Genomic DNA, 22,477 nt, shown 5'->3' on the forward strand with positions numbered 1-22,477 from the left:
AGCTATCGTCGTTGAATGCGAACAATGCGAAAAAGTTGCGCACTAAGGAAGGGGCCCGCAACTCGTCACCCGCCTCCCATAGACTTAGCATGTAAAAGACGTGTGCGGTATGACAGTGATGTTCCCATAGACATACACGTAAAAGATGGGTGTGGGTGACTTTACATGTATTCCTATAGCCATATGAAAATTTCAGATTTTTGCGAAAACCTGTTCGGTTTTCACCACAATTTGCTTGATTGTGGTAGCCCTGCCAAGTTTCAAGCGTACTGAACACAGTCCCAGGCATACATTTTTGTTTAGTGAGCTCAAAACAATTTTAAGCGGGGTGACGGTATTCGGGCCCCTGATGAGGTGCAGGCACCTCACTATACCGATAATATAGGGCTGTAAAATGCACAATTGTCGTATACAACATACCACACATTTACTAAACACACTGCCAATATTGGCACTTAACGGCCCCGTATGATAAGTGTGAGATTTTCTTATAACCATGTTCGTTATTAAGGGAGTGCACTTTATTTGGCTTTTGTGTATGTGTGCCTTCCAGTGTAATGCAGACACTATTGTGTGCCAATATGTTTATGCGCTATTCTCCTCATTCGCCATTTGTTCACATGCAAATATGTTCTCCGATGGGTAACAGCACATTGCCAAGAATGTTCAGCCCATGGAAGAAACTTACAACTGGTGTAGTAGTCATCAAATAACTATGTGTATCGAATATCACTGACCCCATGCAATATTTGGTTATGTAGCCCTGAGTGAGGATGAACTGATGCGGCTGTGGAAGGGGATGTTCTACTGCATGTGGATGTGCGACAAGCCAGTCATCCAGGAGGAACTTGCCGACCAAATCTCGGACATGGTGCACTGCTTTCAACAACCCCAGCAGGGTGAGCTTACATTGCCAACCCTTCAAGAGAATATCCACCCCAAATAAACCCAGAGGCCTGAATTCACAAAGGTGGTACAATGTTGTCCATGGTTTAAACTCTGGACAAAGACTATAGTTTTTTGGGGGGGTCGCGAAGTGTTGCATGGTCTATTTCTTTACGAAATCAGTCATTTCTTGCATGGAATGACATTTCGTAACGAAATGAACATTCATTGATGAACTGATCATTTTGTTTACCATAGACAAGATTGTACCACTTTCATGAATTGGCGCCTAAGATAAGGAGGAAACAAAAATTCCCTACAGACAACAACAAAAAACAAAACAAACAAACAAACAAAGACAAAAACGGATAAGAAATATTATGGAAGATATGACATTCTGAAATTTCACATTTATTCAGAAAATATTTCTTGACCAGTCCCTATGAATATTCAAATGATCTAGTTAGTCGATGTCATGCCCTCCAATTTTTCGTGGAGGGCCTATGTTATACATGTGTGTATGGAATTCAGGAAAAAAAAAAAGTTTTTTTACTAATGCAAGTAAAATCATATTTGCACAAAAAAAATATGTATCAGAATTAACATTTGTTTTTACTTATTTTAGGTGGTTTTAAGACAACGCAGCATATATGGATATATATTTTTTTTAAAGCAATGAAATTACTAATGTTTGCTCTTTTCTGTATATCTGTTATTGATATCAATAATGTGTGTTTATATCGAAATATATACATGCATATCATTTTACTGCTTTAATAATTTTTGAATTGTTTTGGATACGTTACTTGATAAGTAAATTCATTTACTACCAATACATAATGTCATACAGTATGTTACATGCGTTTACTCTTTTGCAGCCGTTACCTTCTATGACACTTATCTCCTTACCATGAAGAGGGAATGGATTGGAATCGACCATCTGCGAATGGACAAGTTTCTAATGGTGAGAATATTCATTGATGACCTATGCCTCACCATGTTTATTACCTCCGCCAAGGGAGGAGGTTATGTTTTCGTTACCGTTGGTTGGTGTGTTTGTTCGTTAGTTAGTTAGTTTGTCTGTGTACAAAATAACTCAAAAAGTAATTAACGGATTGGGATGAAACTTGCAGGAAAGGTTGAGAATGACACAAGTAACAAACGGTTAACTTTTGGTAGTAATCCGAGAAATTTGGGGGAATTTATGAAGGATTTTTGATATTTTGGCAGGTAGGGTCAATGAACTTGGGAGTTCAGGCTGCGCATATTTAAGGTTTGCATGCGCGTACTAAAGTGCGTGCTCTAGGTCCTGCTAGGGCGAGGCGCGCCGTGCAGCTGAGGGTTTATGACGTAACAAAGGCTTTGTATATTGGGAAATCGGGTGGCTTTCAGCACACAATGCTATAAGTACGTATGGGTGGAAATCACTGATATCTCTATGGAAGAACAAGATCAGTGGTGGAAATGAGCTGCATGCTTGGCGGAGGTCTGCACTCTCAGAGTGCTTCTCTAGTTTTGTTTTGCTATGACATCCCAACAAAATAGCAATACAGTCCCCTTGACTGTGTAATCATTTTTAGCTACAGAGATGCACATAAAATGTTGGTATCTCCCTTTAAGCATAGCCCTTTGAAACTTCTCTGATTTTGATGTGTAAAATATTGGAAGTTCTATATTATTTGTTGTACAGGTATGTCATTTTGTGGCAAGTCCGTGCAAACATTCATTAGTAACACCTTTTGTTATCGTACTAGAAATGTTTGCCATTCTAGTAATGAGAAGAGGGGGTGATGATTGCTGGCTGGTAAGGGGTCCTGTGAAAATGCCTTCCCTACCAGATTGCATACAGAGTCCTTTGTATATATGGGCCCCTTGCACTATTGGTCCAAAGATGCACTCATTTGTATGGTATGTTCTTCAAAGCTAGCCTGTATTATTGAAGTATGTATACCAGAAGTATGTATATTGGTACTTTGTATGACACAATGAGCCTGGTTGATACCATTTGCGGACTACGTATCACTAGTCACTTGGGGCAAACCAAGAGGGTTTGGCATCATTTTCTTTTTTTTTCTTCAATTTCAATAAAAGCCAAAAGATGACACATGCTAGTAATTGTTTTATATCAAAAATAATGTCAAGACATGGAATGAAATAGGGCAATATCGAATGTGCCACCTATTTTATTTTCCGAACAGCTTGTCAGACGCGCCTATCGACAGATGCTCGTCTTGCTTCACAACAATGACTGGGACCAAAGGTAAGTGATCTAATGTCCTTTCTCAGAGTGTCATAAACCCAATGGCGTGTTGATTCATATGTGCCCCGATACATTTACTGCCCACCAGGGTATATGCCAAAACCACAGATAGGATGGTTAGGGAATATGTACATCAAAGCATACAAAGTACACTCATCAGTAACGGTAGGCTCCAGCTGAGATTCTTTGGCTGTGTGTGTACTTACACAGATATCGGTGATAAAGCTGTACGCAATTCATAAAGAGGATTCTTGAATACTGTAAAACACAATGTTTTCGCTGCATGAAATTTTTCGCAAATTGGAGCCGACAGCCTTTTTCGTGGCATGAAATTTTCGCGAGTTGTCTCTAACACTTGATGCATATAGTGTAGAAAAAAACTTTCTCATGCATTCTAATTTTGTGAATCTTGGCTCTCGCAAAATTCACAAAATTGAAATGCATGTGAACATTCCTCGTTTTACAGTACATTTGAGCTGGGCCAGGCTTCCCCTCTCCATGGTATCCCAAGCTACCAGGCCTTGAAAGTAAAATGGAGATACTTCACCCATTGGGAAAGTTGGAAACATGGTATATAGATACTTTCGGCATACCTGTCAACCTTTTTCACCTGAAGGGGATATTTCTTTTTCATTGTTTAGTGTAATCAAGAAGCTTTCATTCAACATTGTATTCATATTTACCTGAACACCTGCTAAGATGATGTATGAGTTTCCAGTGGAAATTCCAATTTTTGCATTGCTTTCTCCTGTTTTCTGTTGAATACTGTCATTCAATTTTATGATGTTTAGCCACAAATGCCAAAAATTCAGCAAGTTTAAGGGAAAATCCCTTTTTTCTCCAATTTATATTACAACACGTGTCTATCACTGGAAAAGGTAAGAAATTGTTCTTTCCACTGCAAATATGCCTTTTTAGTTCTCAGAATACTGCTGTTTACAAAGTTGGCATCCGTGGGTAGAATGTTTAAGTACCAGTATTTTTTAAATGGAGATCGTAAGTTTTCATAATCGTTTATTTTTTCTTCTCAATTTTAAACGGCGACAGCCTCCTGCAGCTGTTTCTGAACAGCCTCCGGCGGAGTGTGTTGAACCCAGCCATGGACGGCTGCCCGGACGGACTGCGATACCAGCTGGCCCACGTCTACCTGGACGAACTGGCCAGGGAAGGCACTGAAGAGGTCAGTTTGGAATTAGCGATGGCCGAGTTTGTAACAAACTTCCTCAAACCTCATTGACTGAACCTTGCAGAGATCTTCAATGGGATGAGAAAACACTGAAACGCACAATGTTCTGAATGTTATTACATTCCATATATAGGAAATATCTGTGTCTGCATCACTTAATAATCTTCCAAATTGGTTTATTTTTACACTACTTCTACAGTAGGATAGACATTTCACTGAAAGCAAAATAGCAAATCATTCCAATTTTCACTTGATGCAGTGAGTGATCATTTTCAACCATGTTTTCTTTCATAGCTTTATTTTGACACATTTTCAACAAGCTCTGTTACGTAGCATGTAGGGCCATGTAGAGCTCAGAACTTGAAGAATTGATAAATGATGCTTTTAACATACAAAAGCTTTTGGTTATTTTTTTTAAAATTTTGATTATCATTATTTTCTTTTTGTTCTGAAACTATTAAAGAGGATGTTGAGCGAGAGTGAAAAATTATCATGCATGGGTGTCATCAGTAATTACAGTTTGCTTGATGACTGCCAGAACAACGTCCTCGCCAGGCGTTTAAATTGTGGCAGCCAATTTTGCGCCACGCGTAAATTCTGGCGACCAATTTTGCGCCACGAGTTTTTGTTATCTTCCTTCCCCTTTTTGTAATGTTTCCCATTTAAAAAAAAAGTATATATCTTTTGCAGTTTCCTTCGAACGCATGCTCGACAGTTACTTGCTCGGCGCTCGCTTTAGCGGCAAGATCGTCGATCGTGTGCGATGTTACCCGCATCGCACGCGGTCCATTACCGATTCCACTTTGCTTGCCAGCATACGCAGGTGCACAGTGAGCGCAGTATTATTACACGTTCACCGAAATTCCGGTGCAGAAAATTTACGGGCGTTTCTCTCCGATCACTGTGAGTTGCCACTGTTACTACACGTGTACGCGCGCAATACCCGGAGCAGCAGATCGCAGATCGAGCCATGTGCGAGTGATCCAGCAACCAAAGCTGCCAATGTTTGGAAGCACAAACTAGTATTGTACTCAGCAGCTCTAAAATTCGTTGTTTTTTTTTTATTTCATACGTTTCAACCTCCTTTTTTTTTTCGGGTGTTTGCCTTTACTTTTGGAAATGAACAGCGGTATCAAACAATCGGCTCCGTAAGATGCTTGAATTAATGTCGGATGACCTCTTTGACGTTCAGAAATGAATAACAATTATATTCAACTACGTACGATGATAAAACAAAAATGTCTGATGTTTGCTCTTATGTTCGAAAGTAGATAGCAATAACATTCAGCTCCGGAAGATGCTAAAATAAATGTCGAATGTTTGCTTTGACGTTCGAAAGTAAATAGCAATAACATTCAGCTCCGGAAGATGCTAAAAGAAATGTCGAATGATCCCTTTGACGTTGGGAAATGAATAGCAATAATATTTAACTCCGTATGATGATTAAATAAAATGTTGGATGTTTGCTTTCACTTTCGAAAGTAAATAGCAATAACATTCGGATCCGGAAGATGCCAAAACAAATGTCAGATGACTGCTTTTACGTTTGGAATTGAATACAGTAGCAGTAACATTTGGCTCTCTACGATGCTGAAATAATTGTCAGATGATTCATTTCACTTTCGGATGCGGGCAACAGTAACATTCGGCTCCGTACGATAATAAAATAAAATAATGTCGGATGTTTGCTTTTAAATTTGGAAATGAATATAACGGAAATATTCTGCTCCGTACATGCTAAGATAAATACCGGTAACAGATTGTTGCTTTTACATTTGGAAATGATTAACGGTATCAATCGGCTCAGTTAGACGCTAAAATAAATAACGGATGTTTCCTAAAACGTTCGGAACTGAATAAGGATAACAGTCTGCTCTGTAAGAAGCTAAAATGAATGTCGGTTGTTTGCTTTTAAATTTAAAAAATCATTTACGGTATAATTCGGCTCCGTAAGGTGCTAAAATACTTGTAAATGTTGGATGATTGCTTTTACAATCAGAAATGAATAACGGTAACTTTCGGCTATTTACAATGCTAAAACAAATGTCGGATGTTTACATGTTAATGTCTACAAAATAATGCTCCCACTTTCTCATTTCAAACGTAAGTTTTGACCACCTAAATAGGCATCGACTTTTATAACAATCTATAAACCTATGTTAAATCTTAGAACTCAGAATAAGCCACACGTTTTTATATATAGGCTTTTTTTATTTAATTTGATTTTAAACATCATCATTTTCCCAAGTTTTCCAGTTTCTTTTCCCATGATTGAAATCAAACTGTCTGCCATAACGATGATTGCCAAATGTCTCGCTGTGTGTGGATGTGCCGATGTGCGAGACACGTGCCATCATTACCATGTGCTCTTGCCTTGTTTGAGGCTACTTCAAGTTCCATGAATCGAATGCGCCACAGCTGCGCTTTATGGCTTGATTGCGGTAACAGATTACATTCGATACGAAGAAATCGTCATGTCTTGTCAAAAACAAAACCAAACAAAAACAAGCAAGCAAACAAACAGATACGACGTAACAAAACAAGAAACAAACGAATGTTGATAGCCAAATCATCTCCGTATATAGTGGACCGTCACAGTTCATAGGTGAAATTCTTTCAAACTTTGAAAAGTAATACTAGTACACAGTTTTAATGAGCCTCAAATTGTTGTGATTTTACTGTCTAATCGGGTAGTGGCTGCATATCACATACTCGTAGTGAATTTCTGTCTGCAATCGAGACGTGTCCTTTCATTGTCTTTCTGTGATTCAATAAATCGAGTGATTAATCAATCCCTTTTAGTTCAGGAATATCTAAAATAGTCAAGAATACACTATTATCCCGGATTATGATCGACTGTTCGATGCTTAATGGGCCAAAAGAAAGACTAAATTGATGGAATCATGATCCTTGTAATGATTCCTTTAATTATACTCTCGAGCTAGTTCTTCGATCGATATTTCCAGGCTATATTTACACATTAGGCGTTTTCACATCAGCCCGATGTTTCGAAATAGCGCGCTATTTTTCTGACTTGGGACATAAGGGTTTTCACATCAGCCCGATAAAAATCCAAGCTCGAGATATTTTCCAATTTCCCAAGTCAGAAAATAGCGCGCTATTTCGAAACATCGGGCTGATGTGAAAATGCCTATTAAGATATATCTCGAGCTTGGATTTTTATCGGGCTGATGTGAAAACGCCTTCTGTTTCTTAATAGAATTCTAGTGCGCGCATTCTTTCGTCTGGCACCTGCGTCTAGCACCTGGTTTTGTGGAAATTTCTGCAAGGGGGGGGGGGGATGTCAAGCGTCTTCGATCTGAAGAGACTGCATGCTTATACAATCTTTCGCTTCTATTTGTTGTCGTATTTCCCCCTTATTCTTTGCTGGCAATCAACAGTTAGATTTAACTTTACGAAGGTTGCTAGCACGTGGTTCTTTTTGTTTTGAGGGAGACATGTACATTATTTTCGTCATTCATTGGAGGGGAAATACAGCAAAAGAGGGAGACAAGAAATAAGACGAAGACGTATGCATGTTCTCCTAATTGCGTGATCTTTGAAGTATACTATAATATGATGGAAAAATAGACGAAAGAATATAATGTGATGCAAACCTACACTTTATTACTTGATAAGTGCTAACGATTATAAACGAAATCATAATTTCGGACTCTATAAATGCCACATTTTAGTGACATAAAGCGTTGATATAGTGTGATGTCACGGACTCTGCGATCAGTTCGTTCCACTCATACTTTCTTCTTCTAAGTTATTTTCTTTTTTTTTTCTTTTCTCTTAAATTTCGCGATTCTTGAATGATAAAATAAAACCTAGATAAGTCACATTCTCAGCGACGCAAGAAAGCTTTGATAAAACGCAGCTTTCATATAGCGGGATGCCGGGCTTCTGTTATCTTGTTGCACCGATATTTTCTTCTTATTCCATTAATTTTTTCTTCAAATCAGTGTAATCCTTGAAATAAAAAAAGAACTTAATATAGCGCAAAAGAAAGTATGAAAGCAATGCAAGCCCTCACTTTATATAGTGATAAGTATCCACAATATTGTCATAAAAGAATCGATTATTTCGGAGATATTTTTGAAGTCACATTTAGTGCAAGGCCGCTGACTCTGCGCTCAGTTCGTTCCACTAATGCTTTCTTCTTTTAATTTTTTCTATATAGCTGTTATTTTTTCTTCTAAATTGCGCGATTCTTGACATAAAAAACACAAAGGAAATTATATAAATGTGATTGAAATATATGCTTTAGTTACGGGGTAAATATCAACAATCATGTCATGAAAGAAAAGAATATCGGACACTTAAGTCACTTCACAGAGACGTTTAGTTAAACTAAATGCAGAGTTGATAGAGCATGGATGCTGCTTCGTTACGACAGTTGCACTATTTTTTTCTTCTTCATCATCTTCGTTGTCTTTCCACATTCTTCTAAATAGCGTGATTTTTTAATAACAGAACAACAACAAAAATGAGACGAAAGGAAATAGTGCACAGAATGATGCAAACCTTCACTTTAGTTACATGATGAATTGTATGTCATTGTAAAAACTATGATGAAAGAAAACATAATTTCGGACACTGGAAGTCACATTTTCAGCACCGCAAAGTTAAGCTATAAACGCAGCTTTGATACCGCGATGCCGTTTTGTTATACTTGCATCAATATTTTCTTCTTTTTCTTTTCTTCTTCAAAACTTCTTCCTTTGCTCATTTTTTCTTCTTAATCGTGTGAGACTTGAAATAGAGAAAGAAACTGACAAAAATAAAGGATGGAAGCGATGCAAACTTGCACTTTATTACGTGACAAGTGTCAACAATATTGCATTAAAGGAAAGATAATTACTACGACTTTTAGTCACATTTTCAGCAACGCAAAGTTAACGTAAACGCAGCTTTTATGGTGGGTTGACACTTCGTTATAGGCTAGTAGCACCAATATTTTCGTTCTTTTTCTTTTTTTCTTCAAATCAGTGCAATCCTTAAAATAAAAAAGAAACGCAAAAAAAAGTGTAAAAGAAATGATGCAAACCGATACTTTATTAAGTTATATACGTATCCACTATTGTCATAAAAGAAGAGATGATTTCGCAGACTATAAAGTCACATTTTCAGCGACGCAGAGCTAAGCTAAACGCAGCGTTGCAGTTTGATACCAGTCCGTTAGAAAAATAAAAAGAAAGTGTGACTGAAGTGATACAGGTACCCATGTCTGAAATAAATTAATAAAAAAAATCAATCATCTTACCGTTATTCAGAGTTCTAAGATTTAGCAAATAGGCGTATAGATTACTATAAAAGTTGATGCCTATTTAGGTGATCAAAACTTACGTTTGAAATGAGAAAGTGGGATCATTTGCAGACATTTGTAAACATCCGACATTTGTTTTAGCATTGTAAAGAGCCGAAAGTTACTCTTATTCATTTCTGGTTGTAGAAGCAATCATCCAACATTTACTAATATTTTAGCACCTTACGGAGCCGAATTATACCGTAAATGATTTTTTAATTTAAAAGCAAACAACCGACATTCATTTTAGCACCTTACGGAGCTTCATGAATGTTATCCTTATTCAGTTCCGAACGTGAAAGCAAACATCCGCTATTCATTTTAGCATCTAACTGAGCCGATTGATACCGTTAATAATTTCCAAATGTAAAAGCAACAATCTGTTATTTATTTTAGCATCGTACGCAGCAGAATATTAACGTTATTCATTTCCAAATTTAAAAGCAAACATCCGACATTATTTTATTATCGTACTGAGCCGAATGTTACTGCTGTCCACTTCCGAAAGTGAAGTGAATCATCTGGAAATTATTTTAGCATCATACGGAGCCAAATGTTATACTATTTTTCATTTTTAAACGTCAAGGCAGACATTAGATATTTACTTTATCATCAAACGCAGCTGAACGTTACTGTTAAATTCATTTCGAAATTTAAAAGCAAACATCCGACAGTTATTTTAGCACCGTATGGAGCAGAATATTACTGCTATTCACTTCCGAACGTAAAAGCACTCATGTGACGTTTATTTTAGCTTCTTCCGGAGCTAAATTTTATTGTTATTTATACCTTCGAACTTAAAAACAAATTTCCGGCATTCATTTTATCGTCTTTCAGAGTTGAATACTATTGTTATTCATTTCCGAACGTCAAAGCAAACATCAAACATTAAATTTACCACCGAACGCAACTAAATGTTACTGTTATTCGCTTCGAAATTTAAAAGCAAACATCCGACAGTTATCTTAGCATCGTAGGAGCCGATTTTTACCGCTGTTCACTTCCGAACGTAAAAACATACATCTGACATTTCTTTTAGCATCTTCCGGAGCTGAAAGTTATTGTTATTTACTTTCGAACATAAAAGCAAACATCAGACATTTATTTCATCATCGTACGGAGTTGAATAGTATTGTTGTTCATTTCCGAACGTCAAAGGTATCATTCGACATTTATTTTAGTATCTTCCGGAGCTAAATTTTATTGTTATTTACTTCCGAACGTAAAAACAAACTTCCGGCATTCGTTTTATCATCGTAAGGAGTTGATAACTATTGTTATTCATTTCCGAATGTCAAAGCAAACATCAAACATTAAATTTACCATCGAACGCAACTAAATGTTACTGTTACATTTGTATTCATTTCGAAATTTAAAAGCAAACATCCGACAGTTATCTTAGCATCGTATGGAGCCGATTGTTACCGCTGTTCATTTCCAAAATCAAAGGCAAACATCCGACATTTGTTTTATTATCGTACGGAGCCGAATGTTACTGCTGTCCACTTCCGAAAGTGAAATGAATCGCCTGTAAATTATTTTAGCATCGTACGGAGCCGAATGTTATACTATTTTTGATTTTTGAACGTCAGGGCAGACATCAGATATTTACTTTATCATCAAACGCAGCTGACCGTTACTGTTATTCATTTCAAAATTTAAAAGCAAACATCCGACAGTTGTTTTAGCATCGTATGGAGCAGTATATTACTGCTATTCACTTCCGAACGTAAAAGAACTCATCTGAAATTTATTTTAGCATCTTCCGGAGCTGAAAGTTATTGTTATTTACTTTCGAACGTAAGAGCAAACATCAGACATTTATTTCATCATCGTACGAAGTTGAATAGTATTGTTATTTATTTCTGAACGTCAAAGGAATCATTCGACATTTATTTTAGTATCTTCCGGAGCTAAATTTTATTGTTATTTACTTTCCAACGTAAAAACAAACTTCCAGCATTCATTTCATCATCGTATGGAGCTGAATATTATTGTTATTCATTTCTGAATGTCAAAGCAAACATCAAACATTGAATTTACCATCGAACGCAACTAAATGTTACTGTTATTCATTTCAAAATTTAAAAGCAAACATCCGACAGTTATCTTGTCATCGTATGGAGCCGATTGTTACCGCTGTTCATTTCCAAAAGCAAAGGCAAACATCCGACTTTTTTGGTGACCGCGGGCCACCGTTAGTGTCGAGCCCTGCATAAAAGATCTCTTACAAACGGAGGGATGATTTCGGACACTTTTAGTACCATTTTTTTAGCTACGAAGCTGTAACGTTATAATGCAGAGTCGACAGTGCGATATCGCACCAATTTTGTCCCTTTCTCTCTCTCTTTTTGTTTTGTTTTGTTTTGTTTTGTTTTGTTTTTGCATGCTTCTCGCGCACGCGCATGTCGGTGTGTAAGCGCCGTTTCTTCCCCCGACGACCCGACCACGTGTTCAGTTTGAGCCACCACGCGTAAATATTTCAAACTACCTGACGGCACTTTTCCGCCACGCGTACTTCATTTTCTGGCGAGGACGCAGTGCCAGAAGGCCAATTACTACAAGTTCAGGATTTGTGCATGCTATCTCATTGTAATGTGGTAAATTTCCTGTTATTTTCTTTTCAGGGTTATAGATGACACTTTGGGCAAATTCTTCCTGTGACAGGTTAAAAAAAATTGGTCAAGGATGCGCTGTGTTCAAAACATCCTGAAACCTTTACTAAAGTTCACGACCAGGCTAGTTTAATAGGTAGATGACAGAGCTGGGGTTGGAGGGGAGGGGGGGGGGGGGGGGGGAGGGGTAGATCTTGGCAATCGCCGACAATATCACAACAAATGTGGGCACACACATTCCCTGCGATGTTAACTTCATATCTGTAGAGTTCATTTTTTTTCATAAAATTGTCAATTATTACCTCCGCCAAGGGAGGAGGTTATGTTTTCGTTACCGTTGGTTTGTGTGTTCGTTCGTTAGTTAGTTTGTCCGTGTGCAAAATAACTCAAAAAGTAGTGTAAGATAGCTACAGGGTTAGGGACACAGACTGTAAACATGAGGCCTGCACGCTTCAAGTCCTGAGGAGCACACTGCTTTATTTTCAGGCTGACCTGCCCTCAGCAAAACTCAACATCATGAACATGATCTGCATAAACTGTATTTACATATTTACATATTTAAATGAACTAAGAGGACCAATAGGAGTAGCAGAAATGGAAGAGACCAACTAAAATGAAGGAACCCTATTCATGAAGACAACCAATGAAAACACACTGGATGACTGTGGCTAGAAGCTGGGGTGAGAACTGCAGACATGGAATGATAAACAAAAGGATCAGATGTGACAACAAGCTGAGGTGATAACTGTAAACATGAATGGGGAAGGAATAACATGGATGGGAAAGGAATGAGAATGGTGGGACAGAAATAGAATACAAGTTAATGAGATGTGGGACTGTCTAAGAACCTAACCCAACTGAGGTACATGTACATAACAAACTTATACTGGAAAGAAGGAGGTAGACTTTGCTGTCTCACATAAACATTCTCCTTTCAAAAAATTGTCCTCAATTTTAAAGGCAAATATCAATCAAATGTAACTGTGATCAGGCAAAAAATGCTCAACTATGGGTAAACTACATTTCATACCATTTCTTATGTTCTGGAAACTGAAATCTGCCTTCTGCTGTACTCTCTTAAGATTAAAAAAAATACAAGTGTTTGTACAAACTACTATGGAATAAACTAAGAAATTGTAATACTGACATATACACTGTACCCTCTGTACCTCTGTATTTGCCTATCTGTAACAAATTTCTCTCTTTTTTTTCACTTTTGAACAACATATCATATTGATGGTAAATTTTCTTTGAAACAAATGAACACATATCCGAGCATACAACTACTTAAAATATTTAACTTAAATGAATTACATGTACCTTATCCCCAATTATACACTCTGTTTCCAGTGTATCTAAATATCACATGTGCACACTGTATCCACATACACTATATACTCGATATGACCAATCTATCATTTTAACAACATTTGCCCTTTGCCATTCTCTCAAACCCATAAACAATCTTCAAACTTGTTCAAACAGGATTCACCTTTTCGAAATTATATACCTCCTATCTATCTTATTCTTTTTTTTTTCTTTGTTTTTAACAATTACTCATCAATAAAGTCTACAACTTCATTACACTGAAAATGTTTTTTTTTTTTACTCGATGGAAGTTGCCAAAACCTTATAACATGAATACACAAAATAATCATTATCAAAATTTATGACACACTCAATTCAAAACACGAAAACGTATAACTTAAAAAATAATAAATACAAAAACTGTTGACATAATAACAATGATAATAATAAACCCTCTTTGTAGAGTGCAAATTACATTTAAATCTCTAAGCGCTTTTTTTTTTTAAATGAGAAAAGGCAAATACGTGTGTAAGAACACCCAAAAACAAAACACAAAATTACATGATATCAACCTAAAACACATCATTAACCAATTTACAAAACAATAACAATTACTTTACAAACAAATGAAGCTTCCATAAAAACATAAACTGATCTAATGATGAACATTCTCTGATATCATTAGGGAGCTAATTCCAAAATTGAGGGAAAAAAATTTGTTGACAATATAACATAGTGGTTACACTAAACGGTTTTAACAATTGTTTGATGCTTGAACAAAATTGTCTAAGAAATTGATATTCCTGAAAAAGTGAACATTGCAAATAATGAGAAGCTAACTGATGTTAACATTTAGATGCAATTAAAAATAACTTATGAACTGACCTGTCTGCTGAAATTTACTCTTTCAAATTTTTTTTTTTGGAACACTTATGAACTTATAAAATTCCCTTTTTTTTCCAAAAAAAACCTAATAATGCTGTGTTTCAAATACTGCATCCCACATTCAACTACATTGTAAGTGTCTTCTACAAAATAATATATATAATTCGTTCACATTTCTCTCAAAAACATGTTCTTCATACTACTACAAAATACTACCCAGATGCATTTGTACCAGGTGTGATGACTTTAACCTTTTTGCCAAAGCAACATATATAACACTTTGCTATATGTACTTTATGCTTATGATCACAATCACAAACTCAAAACATTTTCTCTCTTCTCTTTTTTTTTTTCATGTACATGGGTGTCTTTCCCAAAGGCCTAAAATACTTGTTGGTATCTTCTCAGTCTCTATAATTTGTAGTCCTTCAATTTCGATGGTAATTTGATTTGTCGGCCATATCTAGAGTGAATTTCTTGCCTGCTTTGATTGTTCTCTGGCAATTGTTCATTGTCATTTACTTGTTCACTCTGTTGCTGTTGTTGTTGATGACTGCCAGGTTGCGAGCTACTAATTTGGGAGTCCGATGGGGTAATTTGTCGTGATGACCCAGGTTGGTATTGCTCAGCAGATGACGACGAACGGAGTTGATAATGTGGTCTGAGTTGGAGTTGGTCAATCGATGATGGCCTGTGACTGGGTTGATGTCGGGGATGGGGTTGGTCAGCTGATGATATTGGCTGCTGGTCAGTCGGCGATGACCCATGGGAACAGCTGGTCTGGTTCAGCTGCCGCTGGCATGGGGCTGCTGCATCTGACCGTGGCTGGTGGTCAGAATTCGATGACTGCTGCCGGGGTGGGGCTGCTGCATTTGACCATGGCTGGTGGTCAGAATTCGTTGACTGCTGCCGGGATGGGGCTGCTGCATCTGACCGTGGCTGGTGGTCAGAATTCGTTGACTGCTGCCGGGGTGGGGCTGCTGCATCTGACCGTGGCTGGTGGTCAGACTTCGTGGAGTGCTGCCGGGGTGGGGCTGCTACATCTGACCATGGCTGGTGGTCAGATTTCGTTGACGACTGCTGCTGGGCACCATAGGGTTGGTTGGAGGTCTGGTACCAAACAGACAAACCTGACCGTGGCTGTTGGTCTTGGTTTGACTGTCGTTGATGGACGTGGTTTGGTGGTCGGGGTGACCACATGACGTACGAAGGGCCATAAGAGGCTGGCTGGGGTGGAGACATCTGCCTCTTAGTCCCATCTGCTACTGGTGGGTGTGGCGTTGAACCTTTTCCAGTCCCATCTGATGGTAATGACGATGATGGTGCTGTAGGGCGGGGGGCAGACAGGGATGGTGAAGTCTCATGTGAGGCTCGAACTCGATACATTTTCAGGCGATTATGATGTACTGTTCGCTTGGTCTTTTCATCCTGGTTGTTGACGATGGTGTAATTCAATCCATCTTCAGATGAGGAAATTACTGTGAAAGGACCTTTCCAGTTTGGTTCCAACTTTTTTCTGCTGTTGGTCTGGTCGTCTAACCAGCCAAGGTCACCGATGTTGTACCTAGATGTGCGAGTTCTTTTGTCATAATGCTGTTTTTGTTGTTGTTGCTGCTGTTTGGTTTTCTCTCTTGTGAACTCCCATGCTTTCCTCAATCGATCGGTCAGGTTGGCAGTGTATTCCAGCATGGAGCTTCCCATTAGTGGAGGGGGAGATGAGCAGGTGATGCTAGCTGGGATGCGGGCTTCCCTTCCGTGCATTACGAAATAGGGGGTCAAACCTGTTGTAGAATGGGTGCTTGTATTGTATGCTAACTGGAGCTGGTTGATGTGGGTGTCCCATTCTCCTCCCTGGTCGGAAATGTACTTCGCCAATTGATCTTTGATGGTGCGATTACATCGTTCAACTATACCTGCACCTTGTGGATGGTATGACGTTGATCGAGATTTCTTGATGCCCAATTTGTTGCATAATTCTTGAACCAATCTCGACTCGAATTGTCTCCCTTGATCGGTATGGAGAATCTCTGGTACACCATGTTCTTTCACATAGTCATCAAACAGGTGCTTGCCAATGGTTGAGGCTGTCTGATCTTTCATCGGGTAGATATTGACGTATTTGCTGAAATGGTCTGTTACAACCAATATGTAGCGAAAGCCTCGTCTTGTGATAGGTAGCTCGGCGATATCCGCGAAGACCATCTCTAGAGGGCGTGTAGTCGAAATTGGCTGTAGTGGTGCTTGGTATTTCGGGTTTGGTAACCGGAACGACTCACAGGCAGTGCATGTGTTGCAGAAATCAGTTATTTCCTTGTTCATAAATGGCCAGTAGCACATAGATTCTGCTCTCTGAAGTGTTCTGTGTGCACCAAAATGTCCGGATGATGGATCACCGTGCAATTCTTGGAGTACTCTGGGGACAAGTGAGCTTGGCACCACGAGTTGGAGCCTGTAGTTGCCTAACTTGTCTTTCTTCTTTCGGTAGAGGATGTCATTGTGAAGAACTAGCTTGGGGTACTGCCACAGCAAACGTCTGATTCGAGGGTTGTGACGACGAATCTGTCGCTCACTTGGTCGCTCGCCTTGGTTGACAAACTTGATGACTGTTCTGATGTCATTGTCTAGTTGCTGCTCATGTTGTACATCGACATCACTGTTGAGGATTACACCACTGTAAGGCTGGGGTGATTGCACTTTTGAGAGATCTGATGGATGGTTGTGCAACGGGTGACTTGGCGTTGGTGCTGATTTTTGTGAACGGGTTTCAACTGCACTGCACTTGGGCTGGGCGAGGATAGACTTAATTGGCTGTTGACTCGTTGGTGTGGAGGTGGCTTGGATGTCTCCTGGTCGTCGAGATAGTGCATCAGCGTTCCCATGTGATTGACCCTTCTTGTGTATTAAGCTGAATGTATACACATGGAGTTCCACTATCCACCTAGTTCTCCTCCCGGATGTATCGTCTTGGATGGGAAACTTCGTCAGAGCCAGGAGAGGCTTGTGATCAGTCTGGATTGTGAAGTGCTGATATCGGAGGAAGTGACGAAAATGGCGAACTGATGAAACGATGGCCCACGGTTCGCGATCATATGTTGACCATTTCTTCTGGGAGGTGGAGAGCGTCTGGCTGAAATAGGAGATAACTCGTTCCTTGCCATGCTGAATTTGTGAGAGGACTGCCCCAACTGCATCAATGGAAGCATCAGTTGATAAAATGAACTCCTTGTCAAAATCTGGATAAGCGAGTAGTGGTGGATTGGTTAGTGCCTCTTTCAGGTGAAGAAAGGCTGTTTCACACTCTGCTGTCCAGACAAACCGTTGACCTTTGTGTGTTAGGGTCGTCAGGGGGGATGCAACCTTGGAGAAACTTGGAATGAATCGTCGGTAGAATGACGCTAGACCGAGGAAAGAGCGTACCTGTGTTGGAGTTCTTGGCTGGGGCCAGGACTTGACTTTGTCAATGTTGTTTGGATCTGGTCTAACTCCATTGGAGGTGATTACATAACCAAGGTATGTGACCTCTTTCCTGAACAGGCTGCACTTTGATGGTTTGAGTTTAAGTCCAGCATCTCTGAAGCGTTGAAATACTTCTTGGAGGTTTTTGAGGTGATTGTCAAAGTTCTTGCCCATGACTATACAGTCGTCGAGATATACCAGACATCTGGACCAGTGCAGGCCGTGGAGGACAACTTCCATAAGACGCTGGAACGTCATCGGTGCATTGACCAATCCGAATGGCATTACCGTGAATTGGTAGAGTCCTGTGCCTGTGGTGAAAGCAGTCTTTTCCTTGTCTTCTGGGTGGAGCTTAACCTGCCAATATCCACCTGACAGGTCCATGACACTGAAGTATGTAGATGATGAAAGAGAGTCAATCGTGTCATCTTGCCGTGGGATAGGATGTGAATCCCTGACCGTCACTGCATTAAGCTTCCGATAATCAATGCAAAATCGGTAAGTATTGTCTTTCTTTCTCACCATTACTATCGGGCTAGCCCACGGGCTGTAGCTTTCTTCAATGATGCCTCTTTGAAGGAGATCGTCGACTTGCTTCTGAATTTCTACTCTCATGGCTGGGGAAGTTCTGTAGGCTCTCTGTCGTATTGGAGTTTCGGTGGATGTGTTGATTTGGTGATGAAGGAGATCAGTCTGGCCTATGTCATGGGGAGTTGCACTAAAAATGTCACCATAGGCTTGGAGTAGGTGCTCGGCTTTCTTGTACTCTGACTTAGAGAGTTCAGAAGAAGGGAGAACACTGGGTGCTAGTGATTTGTCACTCAGTTGTGTTTCTCCATCAGCAGCTACATTCATGATCTCATACTCCTCTTCCTTGTTTCCCGTCACGGAGAAAAACTGTCCAAGGCATGTATCCGCAGACAAATCCACTGCTTCATTAGAGGGGTTAATAAGACGTACCAGAATAAGACCATCCTGAGGCTCAAACAAAGATCTGGCACCAATGACAGGAATGTGATCTTGTGTAGCCGGTTCAAAGTAGCCCTCATAGTCTCTAGGTATGATGTCAAACTGTGGAGAAGCCAATTTTCCCTGGACATGGATTTCACACATAGGTGGAATATGTGAGTGTCCCACAAGAGAAACTTTACACTTCAGTGGGGCTTGGTACTGCTGCCAATCGATGAAAGGGATGGTGGAACCAGGCATGTTGAATGATGCAGAGGATATTGATGCATTCTGGTTGGTGATGAAATCCCATCCGAGGATGACTGGATGCGTGATGTTCCTCGCAACAAAGAATTGGTGTTGAGTTGCCTTGTTCCCTAAATGTACTGATGCTACCACTGTTCCAATGTTGTCTACTGGCTCACCAGTGATGGAGGATGCTATGATTGTGGACTTTTCGAGTGGGCTCCTTTGTGATGCAGGAATAGATGATAAAAAATCGGCACTCAAGAGAGAGATGTGAGCTCCGGTATCTATGAAGGCAAGTGCATAGACATTGTCGATGATGACTGGGATGTAGGGTGAGTTCAATGAAGAAACTGAGTCTACAGGAATTTGGTTTTGGGCCTTGGCAGATGGAGTTGATGAGTGGCCCTCCTCGTCAACTACCAGAAGTTTTCCGACGGTGTATCATCAAAGCGAACTTGACGATAGGGAGCATGTCTAGGAGAGTCAGCTTCACGGGAGGGATGGAGATGTTGATATTGTCGAGCATACTGAGGACTTGGAGATCTGTTATTACGTCTCCATTCTTGGCGGTGTGGATGTGGAGACTGATACCGGTTTTGTTCCCTCGAGCGGTACACATGCCGGGTTGGTGAAGGAGAGTCGTGGCGACGGTGATATCTGTCATCGAATCTCGCTTCTGGGCTGTCGAGATGTTGTTAGGCACGCTGAGGACTTGGCGATCTATGACGACGTTGCCATTCTCGTCTGTGTGGGCTTGAAGACTGGTAGCGATTTGGTTCCCTTGAACGGTACATAGAACGGGTTGGTGATCGGGAATCATGGCGTCTCTGATATCTGTCATCGAACCTCTCTTCCCGACTGTTATGACGTTGTGGAGATCTGGGCTTCGATCTAGGATGGATATTTGACTTGGAAGCAGTTTCTAATTTCAAGTTCATCCTTTCAAATTTCTGCTCCATTTCATTCAGCCTTTGTAGGATGAGCTGCATTTCTGGTGACTGTGCCAGCATTGTGTCATTGGTTGGTTGGCTTGTCACTGCTACTTGTACGCTGACGTCTTGTTGTGACTGACTTGCTCTTTCTACTCGAAGAGCAATTTTCAGGGCCTCCTCAAAGTTGCTGCCTCCTAGTTCACACACCTTGACCTGGAGAGTCTTTTCGATCCCTGCAATGAAGCGCCTAAATTTTTCTCCAGCTTTGGCTGCATCGTCGTAGGCAGGAAAGGCTTCCTCGACCATTGACGCTATAGCTGCTGCAAAAACTTCAAGCGGTTCACCTGGTCGGCGAGTGCGGGCAGTGATACAGGACTTGAAAGTATCTAAGAATTGTGTTCGACCAAAAACTTGCGAGAGTTTATCCTTCACCTTCTTGAAATCCTTCTTCTCGGAGTCAGGTATGCTCTCCCAAACAGTAAATGCTGATCCAGCAAGTCTTGCTGGAAGAAGGGAGTGTAGCTTAGTTGAGCTATCCGGAAATGCTTGTGCTGCTACTTCAAATCGACGTACCCACTGGTGGAAGTTTTTTCCATCTTCTCCGGTAAACACTTCGGGTAGCTCAAGGCGAAAGGATGTCATGTTGTGAAGATGATAATCCAGTTAATAATCCAGAGTTTTAAATGAATCCACATATATCAATCAGATATCACCACATGAATCCACTCATTGACCAGATATTAACACAGCTAACTTCAAACAACAGATGTGAAGGAGGGTGAACAATTCTCATGCAGGTCACACAAACTTGTTAAAGCTTGATCCAATTAGTACTGCTTGATCCCACCTGTATTACTTAGCTATCCCACCACTGCCACCAGTTGTAAGATAGCTACAGGGTTAGGGACACAGACTGTAAACATGAGGCCTGCACGCTTCAAGTCCTGAGGAGCACACTGCTTTATTTTCAGGCTGACCTGCCCTCAGCAAAACTCAACATCATGAACATGATCTGCATAAACTGTTTTTACATATTTACATATTTAAATGAACTAAGAGGACCAATAGGAGTAGCAGAAATGGAAGAGACCAACCCTATTCATGAAGACAACCAATGAAAACACACTGGATGACTGTGGCTAGAAGCTGGGGTGAGAACTGCAGACATGGAATGATAAACAAAAGGATCAGATGTGACAACAAGCTGAGGTGATAACTGTAAACATGAATGGGGAAGGAATAACATGGATGGGAAAGGAATGAGAATGGTGGGACAGAAATAGAATACAAGTTAATGAGATGTGGGACTGTCTAAGAACCTAACCCAGCTGAGGTACATGTACATAACAAACTTATACTGGAAAGAAGGAGGTAGACTTTGCTGTCTCACAGTAGTTAACGGATTGGGATGAAACTTGCAGGAAAGGTTGAGAATGACACAAGTACCAAACGATTAACTTTTGGTAGTGATCCGAGATATTTTGATATTTTGGCAGGTAGGGTCAATGAACTTGGAAGTTCAGGCTGCGCGTATTTGAGGTTTGCTTGCGTGCACCATAGTGCGTGCTCTAGTTTCTGCTAGGGCGAGGCGCGCCGTACAGCTGAGGGTTTATGACGTAACAAAGGCTTCTATATTGGGAAATGGGGCGACTTTCAGCACACAAATTATAAGTACTTATAGGTGGAAATCACTGATATCTCTATGGAAGAACAAGATCAGTGGTGGAAATGAGCTGCCTGCTTGGCGGAGGTCTGCGCTCTCAGAGTGCTTCTATAGTTATGTATGCTGTTAAATACACAAAGTGTGAACAATAATTATAATAAAAATGTTTCCAGACTAAATCATCTACAGTTATGTTTTTTTTAGAACAAATACTGATATATCCTTCTATTTTAGGCTTTATTGCAAAAATTTTATATGGTAGGATGTTTTGTGATACAAGAGACCTACATAATATGTGCTTCAAATGTGATATCTTGAACATTTTTGAAATTGCTGCTCCCAATGGTAAACAGGACCTTTAATGAATAAATGAAAAAATGATAATGCTTTTATGAAATTTGACTGAAAGCCTAATTTGTGCATGAATTCATAATTTTGCGCAATTTGTGGTGTGACATACATGTACATATTTTATATAACTTCAAGAAAAAAATGTCATGAAGCGTAGCTTTTGTGATGGCAACATTTCACGTATCTCATGGAATGTTGATGCTGTCAGACATACATAATGCTATACATTGTATGAGTACATCGCACAAGTACCATGTACTGTACAATTGTACGTGTCGGTGGGCATCCATAGCGCAAAAGTGACCAGCCAATACGCTCAGTCCAAAATAAACATCCAAGAACTTCACTTCCTGTCACTTGTGATACAAATGTGTGTGCCAAGCTGCCAAGTAGAATGCTGTTACAATATTTAGTATGTTTTTTGCTTC

General features: G+C 39.8%; 1 protein-coding gene across 1 annotated transcript in view; it reads left to right on the plus strand.

Moving 5' to 3' along the window:
* The window catches only part of LOC139728636 (uncharacterized), a 44,409-nt gene that overhangs the window by 7,157 nt on the left and 14,775 nt on the right, over positions 1-22,477 (plus strand). Inside the window, exons 2-5 of the mRNA XM_071639575.1 lie at positions 762-899; positions 1,764-1,849; positions 3,084-3,145; positions 4,193-4,325. Of these exons, the coding sequence (XP_071495676.1) occupies positions 762-899; positions 1,764-1,849; positions 3,084-3,145; positions 4,193-4,325 (419 nt within the window). The remainder of the gene's footprint in view (positions 1-761; positions 900-1,763; positions 1,850-3,083; positions 3,146-4,192; positions 4,326-22,477) is intronic.

Source organism: Diadema antillarum, unplaced genomic scaffold, assembly GCF_040938485.1.
Source record: "Diadema antillarum isolate AM-2024a unplaced genomic scaffold, OU_Dant_1.0 seq00000188_RagTag, whole genome shotgun sequence".
Classification (NCBI taxonomy): domain Eukaryota; kingdom Metazoa; phylum Echinodermata; class Echinoidea; order Diadematoida; family Diadematidae; genus Diadema; species Diadema antillarum.